The sequence below is a fragment of the Rhinopithecus roxellana genome, chromosome 1 (genome assembly GCF_007565055.1).
Source record: "Rhinopithecus roxellana isolate Shanxi Qingling chromosome 1, ASM756505v1, whole genome shotgun sequence".
Lineage (NCBI taxonomy): Eukaryota > Metazoa > Chordata > Mammalia > Primates > Cercopithecidae > Rhinopithecus > Rhinopithecus roxellana.
In genome coordinates, this window is record NC_044549.1 from 71,730,011 (window position 1) to 71,747,016 (window position 17,006).

Consider the following 17,006-nt stretch of genomic DNA (forward strand, 5'->3'; position numbering starts at 1 on the left):
TTTGGGTGTGGTGATGTATTTATTCATAATATATTTTCAGAACATATTAATAATGGAGAATAACACTTATTCATATACTGAGTATAACTTTTCCTGGAGCACTCTAGAGCTTGCTTGGAGTTGGAGAATACTGCCAGGCTTTTCCTAATCTCTTTGGTCTTTGGAAGTGGGCAGGGTTTCTCAAACCAAGTGTCTTCCATGGACCATTGGCAAAGACTTCTCTTCATCAGTTTGGAAGGGCAGAAAGACCATGGCTTCAGCACTTCCATTTTGGTAAGAAGTAACAAAAAGTGAATTAATGAACGATTGGAAAGACTCAAAGCATTTGTATTCCACAGTTCATTTCTTCACACAAACGTCCATTACTGCAGCGGCCATGAAAACTGGCAGGGTGTTAGGCTCATGGCCTGAAGAGAAGTCATGTCACCAGCCAATGTTTTCATGCAAAAGGCAATCCTGATGATTCAGAACCTGGTTCTGAACTTCTCCAGGTGTGCTGGTAAGCAGAAGGTCACACCCATTCTGTGCATCCTCTGTCTTTCTACTGGTAAACTTGGATGTAATTTTAGAGTATCTTGGCAAAATGGTGAGATGATCTCACTTTCCCAATATCACTCTGTAATGAAGCTGCTTGGGGGATCTTCCATTTGATGTAGAGAGACCAAGGCACCATGGGCTGAAGCAAAGAATATTAACAACACTAACAACAATAAGGATAAAGTCCAAGTCTCTGCCAAAAAAGGCATGTCCAAAAATAAGGGTAGAGAGCTGATCTTATTTCATCCAAGTGATTCTGTGCACTGGAAATTGTCCTTCTGTTCCTCCCTTTCATTGAAAGTGTTTATATTTCTGAGTCAGATTATCATTTAAATACATACAATATTAGCACCAAGGCAGCATATTTTTTTCCCAGAGATCACATGAAACTGAATACATATTTAACATAGTTAATAGTTGGTAAAATCTGTGATATCACTAACATACTTATTGGCTGATACTTGCCTAGAAATGACAAAAATACCTTTTATACAACTCTTGTAGCACCTTGATGACGGCTAGGTTGTTTTAAAAAAAATCCCATTTTAAAAAAGTAACAATAAAACATTTACAGATGAAAAGTAAACAATAGTGTACCGTGATAATGAAGGATCACTTTGTCATATTACTACATGCAAAGGCAGTCATAATAGAATCATTTTACGTACAAAAATATTACATCACAATAAATAATTTCAAACATAAATATTAAACTTTACATCATTAGGATAGTCCACACATATACATACACACATATATGTGTATATATGTATGTGTATATATGTATATGTACACACATTTACACACACACAAACATACAAGTCACATGCACACACACACACACACACACCCAAATTAAGGTGGAGGTATTGCATTACTATCCTTCATCCATCCCATAATGGCTTCCTCTTCAAAGCACCTGAAATAAACAAACCAGAAAATATAAACCTTCTGCCTCAAATGCCATAAGAATAGGCAACTGATATATTTTTACATATAGAATTTAAAATTAACACATTATTTTCTCTAGATTTTATTTTTATTTTTTCTGAGTCACAGTCTCACTCTGTCACTGAGGCTGGAGTGCAATGGCATGATCATGGCTCACTGCAGCCTTGACCTCCTGGGCAGGCAGTCTTCCCATGTCAGCCTCCCAAGTAGCTGGGTCTACAGGTGCGCACCATCATGCCCAGCTAATTAATTTTATTTTTTATTTTTTTGCAGAAATGGGAGTCTCACTATATTGCCCAGGCTGGTCTCAAAATCCTGGACTCAAGTAATCCTCCTGCCTCAGCCTCCCAAAGTGCTGGGATTATAGGCATGAACCACCACAGCTGGCCCTCGATTTTAAAAGTAATGTATGTTTGCTGTAAGAAACATGGAAGTTTCAGGGAAGTAATAAAGAATAAAATTTGAAAACCCACTAGCCTGAAATCCCCTCACCTGAGATAACTGCTCTTCATATATTGGTATTTTGGTATTTCCTTCTAGTCTTTTTTCTATAAATGTATGTTTATATATGTAAATATTATATATCTGTACTTATGCATAAATTTTACTACATATAACATACATACAAAGTTTATCTTCTTATATATAAAATATATAAAGTACATATATAATGGTGATCTCTAGTGGATACCTGCTGACTTTTGCACACCTCCATCCCATCTCCCCCTTTCTGATAACAAAATACCTTCTTGTCCTTTGGGAACCATCCCTCTTCCAACTGAAGCTGTCAATCACCTGACTCTAGGTGGGTACATGATCTCAGATCCTTGGATGCTGTGATTGGTTCAAAAGTGACCATGTGACCTAACCAGAGCTAAACAGAGTTATTTTGCAGAACGTATGCTAGGGGATGAGTGTTTACTTGAATCATGAGTTGTAAGAATGAGGTAATCCTAGAGCTGCCCAGGACCATGGTGTGGGGGAGATAATCTGTCTGAGAATGAAGCCATTTAAGAGGCAATAATTGCTGATTGATGAGGAAAGAAAGAGTACTGATGACTGAACTTCTGGATCTAGCCATGCCTGACGCTAGTATACTTCTTGGATATCTCAGTTACTTAAGATAATAAATTTCCTTCATTTCGTTAGCTCCTTGGAACAGAAATAATCCTAAATGTCAAATAGGCACTGTTGTATCAGGATCTTCAAGAGCCTTACATGGTAATAGGCTACTGGAAGCTTGAGGGAAGATGTAGGAGGGTCACATGAATTGGTTGAGTTCATCCTTTGTAGCTCAAGTCACTGGGATGATAAAAAGAGTGACCAATTTCGTCTTATATTCAGCAGAAGAATCACTTTCTGGCATAATGTACTTAGGTCAGGGATTGCCAAACTTTAACATGCATGACTCCTGTGGACTTTGTTAAAATGCAGATTCTGATTTCACAGGTATAGGGTGAGGCCTGACATTGTGCATTTCTAACAAGTTCCTAGGTAAAACTGATTATGCTGGTTCTTGGACCACACTACGAGTTAACAGGGTGTGGCACAGTGGAGTGTTTAAGAGCATTGGCTTTAGTGTAAGACACTCTTGAGTTCTGCTGAGGGAATTCATCATCACCTTTTATTTGTTTATTATTATTATTATTTTTTGAGACAGAGTCTTACTCTGTCACCCAGGCTGGAGTGCAGTGGCGTGATCTAGGCTGACTGCAACCTCTGCCTCCCAGGTTAAAGTGATTCTCCTGCCTCAGGCTCCTGAGTAGCTAGGACTACAGGCATGTGCCAACACACCCAGCTAAATTTTGAATTTATAGTAGAGATGGGGTTTTACCATGTTGGCCAGGCTGGTCTCGAACTCCTGACCTCAAGTGATCTGCCTGCCACAGCTTCCCAAAGTGCTGGAATTACAGGCATGAGCCACCACGCCCAGCCTCATCATGATCTTAAGCAAGTTACTTAATTGTTGTGGGCCTCAGCTTCCTCATATGTAAAATAGCAGCTCCTCCACACATTTTTGTTGTGTGGATTCAATGAAATATTGTCAACAAATGCCACTGTGGTTTTATTATTACATTCTTGGGAAGTATTTCTCAAAGGATGAGCTGTGATTCACTTGCATTAGAATTCCCTTTATTAAAATTACAGATCGCTGAATCCACCAGAGACCTAATGAAGCAAGACCTAATTAAAAGGGATCAAGCCCAATTAACAGCATTTTAAATAAGCTCTGCAAAGAGCTGGTACCAATCCTATTGAAACAATTTTTAAAAAATCGAAGAAGAGATATTCTTTCCTAACTCATTCTATGAAACCTGTATCATCCCGATACCAATACCTGGCAAAGACATAACAAAAAAAGAAAACTAAAGACTAATATCCCTGATGAACACTGACATGAAAATCCTCAACAAAATACTAGCAAACTGTATCCAGCAACATACCAAAAAGATAATCTACCATGATCAAGTGGACTTTATTCTTGGGAGACAAGGATCATTCAACATATGCAAATCAATAAATGTGATTCACCACACAATTAAAAACAAAAACATATGATCATATCAACAGATGCAGAAAAAGCATTTGATCAAATCCAACATCCCTTCATGATAAAAACCTACAAGGAATAAGACACCAAAAGAACATACCTCAAAATAATAAAAGCCATATCTACTAAACCCACAGTCAATATCATACTTAATAGGCAAAAGTTGGAAGCATTCCTCCTAAGAATTGGAACAAGACAGGAATGTGTACTCTCACCACTCCTATTCAACATAGTATCGGAAATCTTAGCCACAGCAATCAGGCAAGAGAAAGAAAGAAAAGGCATCAAAACAGGAAAAGAGGAAGTCAAATTATCTTCCTTCACTGACAATATGATTCTATACAGAGAAAACCCTGAAGATTCCACCAAAAGATTCCTAGACCTGATAAATGACTTCGGTAAATTTTCAGGATGCAAAATAAATCTACAAAAATCAGGAGCATGTCTATCCATAAATAACATTCAAGCTGAGAACAAAATCAAGAATGCAATCCAATTTATAATCACCACAAAAAGAATAAAATACCTAGGAATACATCTAACCAAGCAGGTAAAAGAGCTCTACAAGGAGAACTATAAACATTGCTTATATCATAGATGACACAAATAGAAAAACGTTCCATGCTTATCTACTGGAAGAATCAAGAGCGTTAAAATGTCCATACTGCTCAAAGAAATCTACAGATTCAACAAAATTCCTATCAAATTACCAATGTTATTCTTCACAGTGTTAGAAGAAGAACTATTCTAAAATTGATATGGAACCAAAGCAGAGTCTAAAAGCAAAAGCAATCCTAAGCAAAAAGAATGAAGCCAGAGGTATCATATTACTGGACTTCAAACTGTACTCTAAGGCAGCAAACTAAAGGTAACCAAAACAGCATGGTACTGGTACTACTATAGACCTAAATTAATGGAACAGAATAAGGAACCCAGAAATAAAGCTATACATCTATAACCAACTGGACTTCAACACAGTCAACAAAAATAAATAATGGGGAAAGCACACCCTATAATAAATGATGCTGGAAAAACTGGCTAACCATACACAGGAGAATCAAATTGAACACCTACCTCTCACCATATACAAAAAATAACTCAGGATACATCAAAGACTTAAATGTAAGACTTCAAACCATAAAAATTCTAGAAGAAAACCCAGGAAATACTCTTCTGAACATTGGCCTAGGCAAAGAAATTATGACTAAGTCTTCAAAAGCAAATGCAACAAAACAAAAATTGATAACGGAGACCTAACTAAACTAAAGAGCTTCTGCACATCAAAAGAAACTATCAACAGAATAAACAGACAACCTACAGAATAGGAGAAAACATTTTTAACCTAAACATCTGATAAAGGAATAATATCCAGAATCTATAAGAAACTTAAGCAAATCAACAAGAAGAAAACAAACAACCCTATTAAAAAGTGGGCACAGGACACCGACAGACACTTCTCAAAAGAAGACACACAAGCAGTCAACAAATACATGAAAAAATGCTGAACATCACTAATCATCACATAAATGCAAGTCAAAACCACAGTGAGATAACATCTCATGTCAATCAGAATGGTTATTCTTAAAAAGTAAAAAGATAACAGATATTGGTGAGATTGCAGAAAAAAATGGAATACACTGTGGATGGGATCGTAAATTAGTTCAACCTCTGTGAAAAGCAGTTTGGAGATTTCTTAAAGAACTAAAATAGAACAACCATTTGACCCAGCAATCCATTACTGGGTATATATCTAAAAGAAAATAAATCATTCGACCAAAAAGACACCTACACTCACATGTTTATTGCAGCACTATTCACAATAGCAAACGTGGAATCAACCAAGGTGCCCATTAATGGTGAATTGGATTTAAAAACTGTGGTCTGTATACATGATGGAATACTATGCAGCCATAAAAAAGAATGAAATCATGTCCTTTGCAGCAATATGGATGCAGCTGGAGGCCATTTTCCTAAGTGAATTAACACAGAAACAAAAAACCAAATACCATATGCTCTTGCTTATTAAGTGGGAGTAGAACATCGGGTACACATGGACATAAAGATTGAAATAATGGACACTGGTGACTCCAAAAGGGAGGAGGAAGGAAAGGGAAAACTACTTATTGGATACCACGTTCACTATTTTGGTGATGGGTTCAAATGAAGCCTACATCTCAACACATTGTATCAGCCTAATAAACTTGCACATGTACCTCCTGAATATAAAATCTAAAAGCAAATAAATAAATAGGCCAGCTCTGTAGAGGGGAACCCATGTTAAACAGCAGAGAACTGATGGCTTCAGTCACGTGAGGACAGAGGAGCAGGAGATAAAAAGGTAGAACAGTATTGGGTCAGCTTCAAGATGCTTAACTGTAACTCTGCCCGATCCTCCCACGTTTGCTCATATAGGCTACAGAAAAAAAAAAAAACAAAAAACCAAAAAAAACAGACAGACAAAGGACTACTTACCTTAGCTATAAAACTCGCACCTCCAGGCCAGTACCAGAGGATGGAGTGCATTTCCCACAGTAACCACCGCATTTCCCTATGACTCGGGTACCATCCTGCAAGGAGATGCATCATCTTAGGCTACCTGTTTGGTTAATGTTTTCAGGGCCTGCACTGCCTTTTTGGAAAAACGTTCTTATACACACAGTGAGCAGACCTTCTGAACTGATGTGAAGCCCAATATACTCACAATGGTCTAAAGCAGGGGCTGGCAAACTTCAGCCTGTGAGCCAAATCCAGTCCACCACCTGTTTCTATACGGCTTGCAAGCTAAGGATGATTTTTATATTTTTAAATAATTGAGAAAAAGTAAACCCAAACTAATATTTCTTGACACATAAAATCATATGAAATTCAAATTTCAGTGTCTATTAATAAAGTTTTATTGGAACACAGCCACATTCATTAATTTACCTGATGTCTATAGTTGCTTTCATGACGCAAAAACAGAATTGAGTCTCAGCTTCATACTGCTTCTTGGTGCACAACAAATCAGTGACGTTGTTTTAACTTGAAAGTGTTTTGAGTGATGTGTGTATTGCTAGATCATTACACTTTATGTGCTTATTACCAGAGTATACCGTTATGACAAATAAGAAAAGAAGTGGAAGTAGACTTTGAATGTTGCCCTTTTAAGGTACAATGGCATGTGGATTATTTTGTTATCAAATTTAGATGACAAAGCATTGTGATTATTATGAAATGACACTATAGCTGTGCTAAAAGAATACAATATATACCATCACCAAACTAAATACTCATCACAATATTCCCAATTCACAGAAAAACAATGGTCAAAAATTTAGAAAATTTAAAATGGAATATCTTAGCATAGCATAATCCCTCCACAAAAAAATAAAAAAAAAAAAATGAAAATGAGTAAGTTTCCAAGTTGCTCATTTGTTAGCCAAGCAAGGAAACAATTTACCAATGGTGAGTTCATTAAATCCTGTTTAACTGCAACATCTGAAGAAATGTGTCCAGAGAAAATAAACTTAACTACCCTTTTGGCAAGGACTATTGCTTGAAAAGCTAATAACAGTGGGAACCACATCAACAGTCAATTAAAAAAACAAAGCAGATTATTTTGAGTGGTTTTCACTGGCTTTTGATGGGTCCATACATATTACTGATGTTATTCAGGTGTTATCATTTCTTTGAGGAGAAAATGCCAAGCTGCAGTGACTAAAGAATTAGACTCTGTGAAGAGTCTAGTGGAACTAGTGGAATAGTTTGTGGAATAGTGGAATAGTTTGTGGAACAAGTACAGGTGAGAATATTTCAAAAAGGTTGGGAAAGAACTGCAAAACAACTGAAGTGGAATCTGCTAAGATGTGTTGACAACTGATGGTAGTAAAAATATGTGTGGAGCATAAAAAGCTTTATTTGGACAAATGTACAAAGCTTATGAAATGTTAGGTGTTTAAAGCCTATGGTTATTCACTGTACTATTCATTAGCTGGTACTTCGTGGAAAATATTTGACCTATCAAGTGCTATAGAACTAGTAGTGTCAATAGTGAACTTTATTTTCTATCACGTACTTACCCATCATCCATTTTGTAATTTTTTTGTCATATCTGAAAGCTCAACACCTTGACTTGTCCTACTACACAGCAATTTGATGGTTTAGCAGTGGGGTAAAGTTTTATTTTGATTTTTGAGCTCAGGGTCAAGATTAAAATTTTTTGAACTAGAACTGTTCTCAATCACTGTAATTCAACACTTAATGGCTCTGAATATTAGCTTTTGCTTCAGAGTTGATCATGTTTCTTAATGGATTGTACCTAAAATTACAAGGCAAAGCTGTTCTTATAGGTAAAACTTATACTGTGATAAAGTAACTTCATTGACAACACTGTTTGGATCACAGACTGTTTTATACACTTTCCATGCTGTCAAAAGTTAAAACAGGAAATGACTTCTCTATTACACACAAATTTAAAATAAATATATTTTTTGAGCTTAAACTGCAGTTCCAGCACTGTTTTTCAGACTTTGATATAAATGCAAAGGAAATCTTTATATGTCAAAATCCATTTAACTAGCAATTGAGGAGCTTCTATCTCATGTTTAATTGCAAGTGATTAATATGCAATGTAGTGACATGCTAAAAGGCAAATATCAAGAGAAAACTCTAACAGAATTCTAATACATGCCTGCCAAGTCATGAATATGTTTAATTAACATTATATGGTTATGGACAGATATCAGTGTTTGGCAATATCAATGCATGCAGAAAGGCATTTAGAAAGATTGAAATATATAATATCTCATTTCAGGTCAGCATTAACAGATAAACATTTACAATCTCTTTTGATAACAGAGAACACTAATTGAGCAAAATATTTTCCTCTCCCAATATCCCATTCATCTCTTCAGGTGATCTGTATTAGAAAAATCTATACTCAGTTATTATGATTGTATTTTGAATTTAACCAATAAAAAATTTTGTGCAAATTTATTTTCTCTCTTGACATACAAATACACATATTACTTATTTCGCCTCTTGGCCCTTCAAGACTAAAATCTTTACTATCTGGCACTTTGTAGACAAAGTATGCCAACTCCTAAAGACCTGCACTCCTTAGAGTCTGTCTTTGCCTCTGCAGATTCATCCGGTACCATTCTCTACTCAACACATGCATTTCTTTTAGTTGTTTTTCTGATATGTCCCATACATTACCAGGCCTTTGCATGTGCCATCTCTCTAACTGGAGCTCTCCTCTCTCTCCCTCTCTGTGCATACTGTACCACCTCAACTTTGGCCTGGTAAATTCTTCAGAACTCAGTTCAAAGCTCATTTCCTCTGAGAAACCTTCCTGACCTGGTTATCTGCTGCAAAGCACCCTGTAATTGGGTAATTCTTTCTTTAACATCTGTCTTCCTACTGGAATGTCAGCTCCATTACGACAAGACCAATATCTTGTTAAAACCTGGGAGTATCCAGAACCTACCACACTGTGTGGCTCATAATGATATGAAACATACAGTTGTTAAATGAATGAATGAATGAAAGGCTGAAGCTGAATTCTTCTTTTGGAACTGCAGTTAAGAATGCCCTGTTACTCAGGTCCCCTTAAGCTTTACTATGCTGTGAAAAAGTCCTTGTTTAATTGTGGCCTCATATTCCATTTTGTATAACTACCACGTCACATAATTCCACCCCTCCACCCTCTGCGCCTGCACAATATTTCATATTTTCCACTTCTGGAAATAACACTATGATGAATGTATTTGTGCCTACATTTTAGGATTTTTTTAGGGTTACATTCTCAGAACTAGGTCAAAAGTCATGAAGATGTGCTTCACACAGCCGAACTAAGAAAGCCTCTTGAAAACAATGGATAATCTCACTTGAAAAAAAGAAAGATGAATATAAAAATATAATTAGAAGAAATAAGTTATAGTATTTTATTTTTACTTTTTTGATACAGAGTCTTACTCTTGTCACTCAGGCTGGAGTGCAATGGCATGATATCGGCTCTTTGCAACCTCCGCCTCTGGGGTTCAAGTGGTTCTCCTGACTCAGCCTCGTGAGTAGCTGGGATCACAGGTGTGTGCCACCACATCTGGCTAATTTTTGTATTTTTAGTAGAGACAGGGTTTTACCATGTTGGCCAGGCTGGTCTCAAACTCCTGACCTCAACTGATCTGCCTGTCTCAGCTTCCCAAAGTGTGAGATTACAGGCGTAAGCCACCATGCCCAGCCAAGTTATAGCATTTGATAGCAAACTATCACAAGAACAGAAAACCAAACACCACATGTTCTCACTCATAGGTGGGAACTGAACAATGAGATCACTTGGACTCGGGAAGGGGAACATCACACACTGGGGCCTATCATGGGGACGGGGGAGGGGAGAGGGATTGCCTTGGGAGTTATACATGATATAAATGATGAATTGATGGGTGCTGACGAGTTGATGGGTGCAGCACACCAACATGGCACAAGTATACATATGTAACAAACCTGCACGTTATGCACATGTACCCTAGAACTTAAAGTATAATAAAAAAAAAGAAAAATTATATTGAACAATATAATATTTATATAAAATTTATGTATAAAATTATACATTTTTATATATTTATATATAAAATAAAATATATAGCATAATGTATTATGATCTTATATGTGATATATACTATATATTACAATAAAACAGTATAATATAGTATAATATATATTAATTAATATAAATATATTTACTATAGTTAACAATAATTAATTATATATTTCAAAATAGCTAGAAGAATTGTAATGTTCCTACCTCAAGGAAAAGATAAATGTTTGAGGTGTTGGGTATCCCAATTACCCTGATTTGATCATTACATGTTGTATATACGAATCAAAATATTACTTGTATAACCAAAAATATGTATGACTACGATATACCAATAAAAATACAAAAGAAAGACAAAAGAAAAACAGTGCCAGTTTAATAATAAAATAGGACAAAATAATTTCTTTTAATTTTTAAAAATTTGCATGCATTTGATGATGAATGGAACTGAGTTGGGAGAGTTATTTCTATCCTCCCACCTGGTCTTGGTTTTTGGGGCCTGTGGTAGTTCTAGAGCTGGCCCATGCCACCAGTGACTGGATTTGAGGCCAGATTAACTGGTCTTCCATGAGGAACTTTCTCACCAGGCTTAAGTATAGGGCCATGGGCCTTCACGATACAGGCAGGCAAAGAATGCCTTCTGTATCATCAAAACTTATGCTTTACTCAAACTCTCCTGACCCAGCAGAGGAGCGAACCTGAATCAGACTGCCTGGAGCTTGTACCGCATCTTGAACAACCTCTTTATGCCTCAGTTACTGGTACATCTGTATAATAGGGATAATAATAGTGCCCCCCCACAGGTTTGCTGTAAATGAGATAATGCACGTAATGTGCTTAGCACTTGGCCTAATATATGTGCTCAATAAATATGAACTGCTATTATCATAAAGGCATTTTTAATGTGTAAATATCCATCATAGCCTGTTTTCAGGGAAATGAGTAAAAGTCTGGGTAATTATAAAATTATAAAATTAAAAAAATAAAGCCAATACTGGGTTTACACCATTACTGCTATCTCCTTAACTGGGATTCCGTTATTTAATTGAGATAAAGGCTGAGCTAAAACTTATTGATCCGGAAGAATAAAAACAGTCACACTGAGCAAGTAAATACCAAAAACCCAATTGTCAAGCAGACAGTGTCTATTTCAGTAAAGGAATATATTAGAAGCACCCACTCACATTCCTTAAAACACTAATTTTTATTTCTTCATTAAAGCAGGCCTTCTAAAAATCTCTTTTCGATGACTATTTTGTTAGCCTGGACTGAACTATTACATATAATTAAGTGAATGAATCTCTGTTCCATTAAGAATAGTTTGTATTTCACACTTTTCACTAATTCTTCTATTTTTTTCAATCTATATGACGAGGGCAGATTGGCTTCTTTGATTTGGGAAGACCAGCATGTCTTTGACTGGAATGTGCTTATTTAAAGACTTATTTAAAGTCGTCAGAGGGTGCTGGGGGTAGAAGCAAGCTGAGTTGGGGGTGGAGGTGGGGATTTTGCTAAGAAAATCCATACAGATAGTAATGAACAGAGATTATAATGATCATAGGGGTTAAAATCTGCCTGTTAGGGTCAAGATTACATGCAATGAAATTTACTCTTGAATGTCCCTGAAATTGCCCATAAAACACAGCATATAGGTTTGTTTTTTTTTCTGAATATAGCCCTGGACACTTACCTATATATGAACATATGTATGAATGTCTAATTTCTACAGGACTATACAGAATAAAAATTAGACTACCTAAAATGTACACGTACAGCATTTTACTCTACTGGTCTGTGGTATGATTTTTACACTTGGTGGATAGTTGGACTTTCATAAGTTGACAGCAAGTTCGGAGGTAGCCCAGGTCGATACATGAGAGTGGACGGCACTGAGCATGTGTGTGTGTACACACGTGTGTTTATTTCAGGTGCCTGAACTCCACTGTTTGCAAGTGAACTGAAGGATAGGAACTGAATCCATCTTCTCTATGGTAATATAAACTTTCGTTATTTTTTAATTTCAAAGCAATTCTTTGACTTACAGCCCTTGCTCTAGCACAGGAATGTCTGTTAGAATATATCCCTTAGAACAGTGGCCCGAGTTCTTCCCTGACCCTGCAAATTCCCTTGGCACACAAGGAAGACAAAAAGCCCTGTAAGCGCCTCTCACACCCAGCCAAGACATGATCATCCTCTCATGCTACCTGTCTCCGAAGGCCTGTTCCAGAATCTTCTACTTGAAGGAGACCAAAATGGGCAGCTCTGAGAAAGGGCATGGGGAGCTGTGGTGGAATTCTGGTTGGGATTGAAGGGCACTTCCACATTCTAGCACATTGGAGAGTTGAGGGTATACTGCATCGCTGACAGAGGAGCTTGACATTCTGACATTTTAGCCCTCGTCTCTGGGCCATGGTCTCCTTTCTGTCTGTCTGTCCCTCATGCAGAGATCTAAGCAGAGTGAGGAGAAACTTACTAGACCCCTAGCTGAGCTGGTGCAGCTAAAGCATTTGCCCAGAAGTCCACCTCCAACCAAGGGGTGTTTCACACGACTTATTCCTGGGGTCAGGTGGCAGCCATGTGGACAGGCTCAGCCTGGGCTTACACTGCATTTGCATGTCCTTCCCACCAGCTGTCTCAAGCCAGCTCCCTTCCTTAGTCACCTTGGCCAACTTCTGAAACAATGTGGCAAGCCTCAGGGCTATGAAAATGTTATAACATTAATATCTAATACTTGTGCACCTGCTATTTGCCCAGTAGGATACTAACAGCTTTACATTTTTATTTCATTTATGCTTCACAAGAAGTCAATGAGAAAGGGGCCACTACAGTCCCTATTTTATAGATGAACAAACTGAGTCCCCCCTCTCCCCACCCCCGTTTTCCTGGAAGTTAAATAACTTGCCCAAGATGGCAGAGCCAGTGGGCACAGACTCCAGCAGTCAGATTTCAGAGTCCACTTGGTTGACCTCTGGGCTCTGCAGCCACTGATGGTTTTCATTGTGGCACTGAGGGCTGAGCTGCTACAGGCTAGAGGGGCTGATCCCACCACCAGCTCAACTTAACATCCCAAGAATTTGACCTTATTCTCACCTTGTTGTTCCAATCTCCCAGTGACGGCACAGCTGGGAGGAAGATGCAGATTTAATGTATGTAAGCTGCCCAATAAATAGTAGCTATTTTAACTATAATTAGGGTAAACCAGAGAAAGAGTACTCTCCATTGTTCACAACAGTGAACTTGATATTGAGACTGATTTTGACCAGTTTTGCCCTTGGAAGTGAGACAGCGTTGCTGTTCTCCAAGTGGTACCAGATATCTAGTTTTACCCTGAAGGACTACAGCTCTCCTTTAGTTTTGCTTGGGGAAAACATTTTATTGCCAAGGAGATTTGGAAAATTGAGGTTTTCTTTTCCACCTAACCCCCCACCCCGTAGCTCCCAGCAGAAAAGCAAAAGAAAGTGAGGAATGATTATTTGAGAGCTGAAACAGGGCTATTTGGAAAAGAGAGTGTTATAACTGGCCAGGGTGTGAGCATCCCAGAGAAGACTGGGCCACAGGCCCTGGGGGGCCAGATCGTGGTAGGTATCGAGTGGGAATAGGATATGGCACAATTCCTGAAGTGTGTTTCATGGGACCCTGGTTATTTGGGGGAAATTAAAAGCTGTAACTTTGAAAAGAAGGTTTTGTGGTTGGCTTCATTTAGGTTAGTGGTTCTCAAAATGTGACTCCAGATCAGGGGCATCAGCATCATCTGGGAAATGGTTACAGATGTCAGTTTCTGGCCTCTCCTCAGACTGATCTTATGGTGGGTTTTGTTTTGTTTTGATATGGGGTCTCACTCTGTTGCCCAGGCTAGAGTGCAGTGGTGCAATCATGGCTCATTGCAGCCTTGACCACCCAGGCTCCTCCTCACCTCTGCCTCCTGAGTAGCTAAGACTACAGGTGCACACCACCACACCCAGCTATTGTTTTTTTTTTTTTTTTTTTTTTTTTAGGTCTCCCTGTGTTGCCCAAGCTGGTCTTGAATTACTGAGATCAAGCAATCTTCCTGCCTCAGCCTTCCGAAGTGCTGGGATTATGGGCACAAGCCACCACGTGTGGTCACCTGCTTGTGTTTTAACAAGCCCTGCAGGTGATGGTGATGCACTCGTGAGTTTGAGAACCACTGCTTTAGTGGAATGCTGGCTAAAGTTACACAGGTTTATTTCCTGTATAATTTGGTCCCACCTCACATGCTAATGCTTACTGTGACTCTTCAGGAAGGAAATACTATATACTAGCATTTTCTCCCAAATGTGTTGGGCGGTGGAAGCGTATTTTCAGGAAGCATCGCTAGGAGATGCTTCTCTGGACCACACAAGGGAAGTCAGGCAGCATTTCTCCTGACAGCTGGGGGCTAGAGAGGGCTCAGTCCCAGCTCCCAGATACTCATAAGGAGTACTCAACGGGCCCTGGAGATTAATTTTGAGCTCAGACTCTCTGAGCTGCCAAAGAACACCAAGAATAAGAAAAAAAAAAAATGCCGACAGGCAATTGTTTTACCCAGCTCCCTCCAGCCCAGGCATCTCCCAAAAGCCTTGGGGAACAGCCCATGTAGTGATCATTCTTTCCATAAGGTGGTGCTCCTGGCTTTAATTATTTTTAGTTTCTGGCCGAAACGGTAGTAACCAGCTAACAAATACAATTTATGTTACAGTTTATCTACATGGGTTTCCTACAATCACATTTTTATTTATTTATTTACTTATTTTTTTAACAGAGTCTCACTCTATCACCCAGGCTGCAATGCAGTGGCACTAGACAGGCAAATTTTTTGGTTCTGGGTTACTGAAACATACAGTGTATTTCAAAACATCATGTTGTAAACAATAAAAATATAAAATTTTTATTTGTCAATAGATAAGAAACATAATATATAGATTTTGGAGGGAAGAAATGGGGGAAGAACATAATTTCAGGGCACATTCTAAAGCTCATGCTCTCTCTCTCTCAGCTATCTTTACTCCTTTCAGTGCAAGGAAAAATATTTAATGAGTAATTTACAAGTAATCAATATGGCTATTTAATCGAATTTGAGGTCACTGATTGCCTTAGATGGAGAAGAGAGAGAGTGAGATAGCGTTTTTCACAGACACAAACTTAATCATGGCAGCTAGAAAAAGAGATCAGGAAACAGATTTTCCTGGAATGTCACAATTGGACATTTCTCCTCTTAGGTAAGGGAGGCAGGTTGGGCTGCTTTTTTATATTCTTATTTTGATTAGGCAGAAGTGTTTGCAATAGAGTTTTCAGATTTAGAAAATAAAAATACAGGATGCTTGGTTAAATTTGAATTTCAGATAAACATCATATACATGTTTAGTAGAACTATGTCCCATGTAATGATAACAGTATACTTATTGTAAACAATATTCATTGTGTACTTGGAAAAAAAAAAAAAAAGAGATGGTGTCTCACTTTGCAGCCCAGCCTGGAGTGAGGTGGCGCAATCATGGCTCACTGCCCCCTCAACATTCTGGGCTCAAGGGATCCTCCCACCTCAACCTCCAAGTAGCTGGGACTGCAGGCATGCACCACCATGTCCAGCCGATTTTTAAAGGTTTTGCAAAACCAGGGTCTCACTACCGTGCCCAGGCTGGTCTCGAACTCTTAGAATCAAGCGATCCTCAATGTGTGTTTGAAATTCTAATTTAACTGGGTGTCCTGTATTTTATCTGGCAGTTCTGCCTTGTAATAATACCCTACTTTTCCAGCTCTCTTCTTTGTCTTCCCCTACCCACTTTTCTGAGGCAACCCCAGGCAGGGCTCCTGGCTGAGATGGGACTGGAGAAATGGGCCATGCTTGGGTAAACTTAAACATATTTTTTCATGACCCGGGTTTCTGACCCACATTCTCAGAACTTCAGAGGAAAGGCTGTAAGTGGCAGCGGTTTCTGACCTGGCTGTACATTTGAATCATTTGGGCAGCTTTACATTCTACTCCTGCCAGGGCCCCCCACCCTCAGAGATTCTGATTCAGTTCATCTGTGTGGGAAGGACCTGGGCAGGTGCATTTTAAAATTCCTCAGGTGATTCCACTATGCACCCAAGGTGAGAAACAGTACATAGTTGACATGCTCCTCGATTTACAATGGGGTTATGTCTCAATAAACACAACTCAAGTCGAAAATACCATTAAGTCAAAAATGCATTTAATATCTCTAACCTTCTGAACATTATAGCCTAGCCTGCCTTAAGTGTACTCAGAACACTTTCATTAGCCTATAGTGGGGCAAAATCATCTAACACAAAGTCTATTTTATAATGAAGTGTTGAATATTGTGTGTAATTGAACACTGTACTGAGTGAAAAACAGAACGGTTGTATGGGTACCCGAAGTAGGGTTTCTAC

At 38.3% G+C, this 17,006-nt stretch overlaps 1 protein-coding gene across 3 annotated transcripts in view; it reads right to left on the reverse strand.

Moving 5' to 3' along the window:
• ADAMTS9 (ADAM metallopeptidase with thrombospondin type 1 motif 9) overlaps positions 1-17,006 on the reverse strand; it is a 177,751-nt gene continuing 160,745 nt past the window's right edge. For all 3 annotated transcript variants that reach the window (XM_010360865.2, XM_010360866.2, XM_010360864.2), the window contains 2 exons: positions 6,512-6,606; positions 1-1,456 (listed from right to left, as the gene is read on the reverse strand). In XM_010360865.2, the coding sequence (XP_010359167.1) occupies positions 6,517-6,606 (90 nt within the window). In that variant the 3' untranslated portion in view covers positions 1-1,456; positions 6,512-6,516. The remainder of the gene's footprint in view (positions 1,457-6,511; positions 6,607-17,006) is intronic.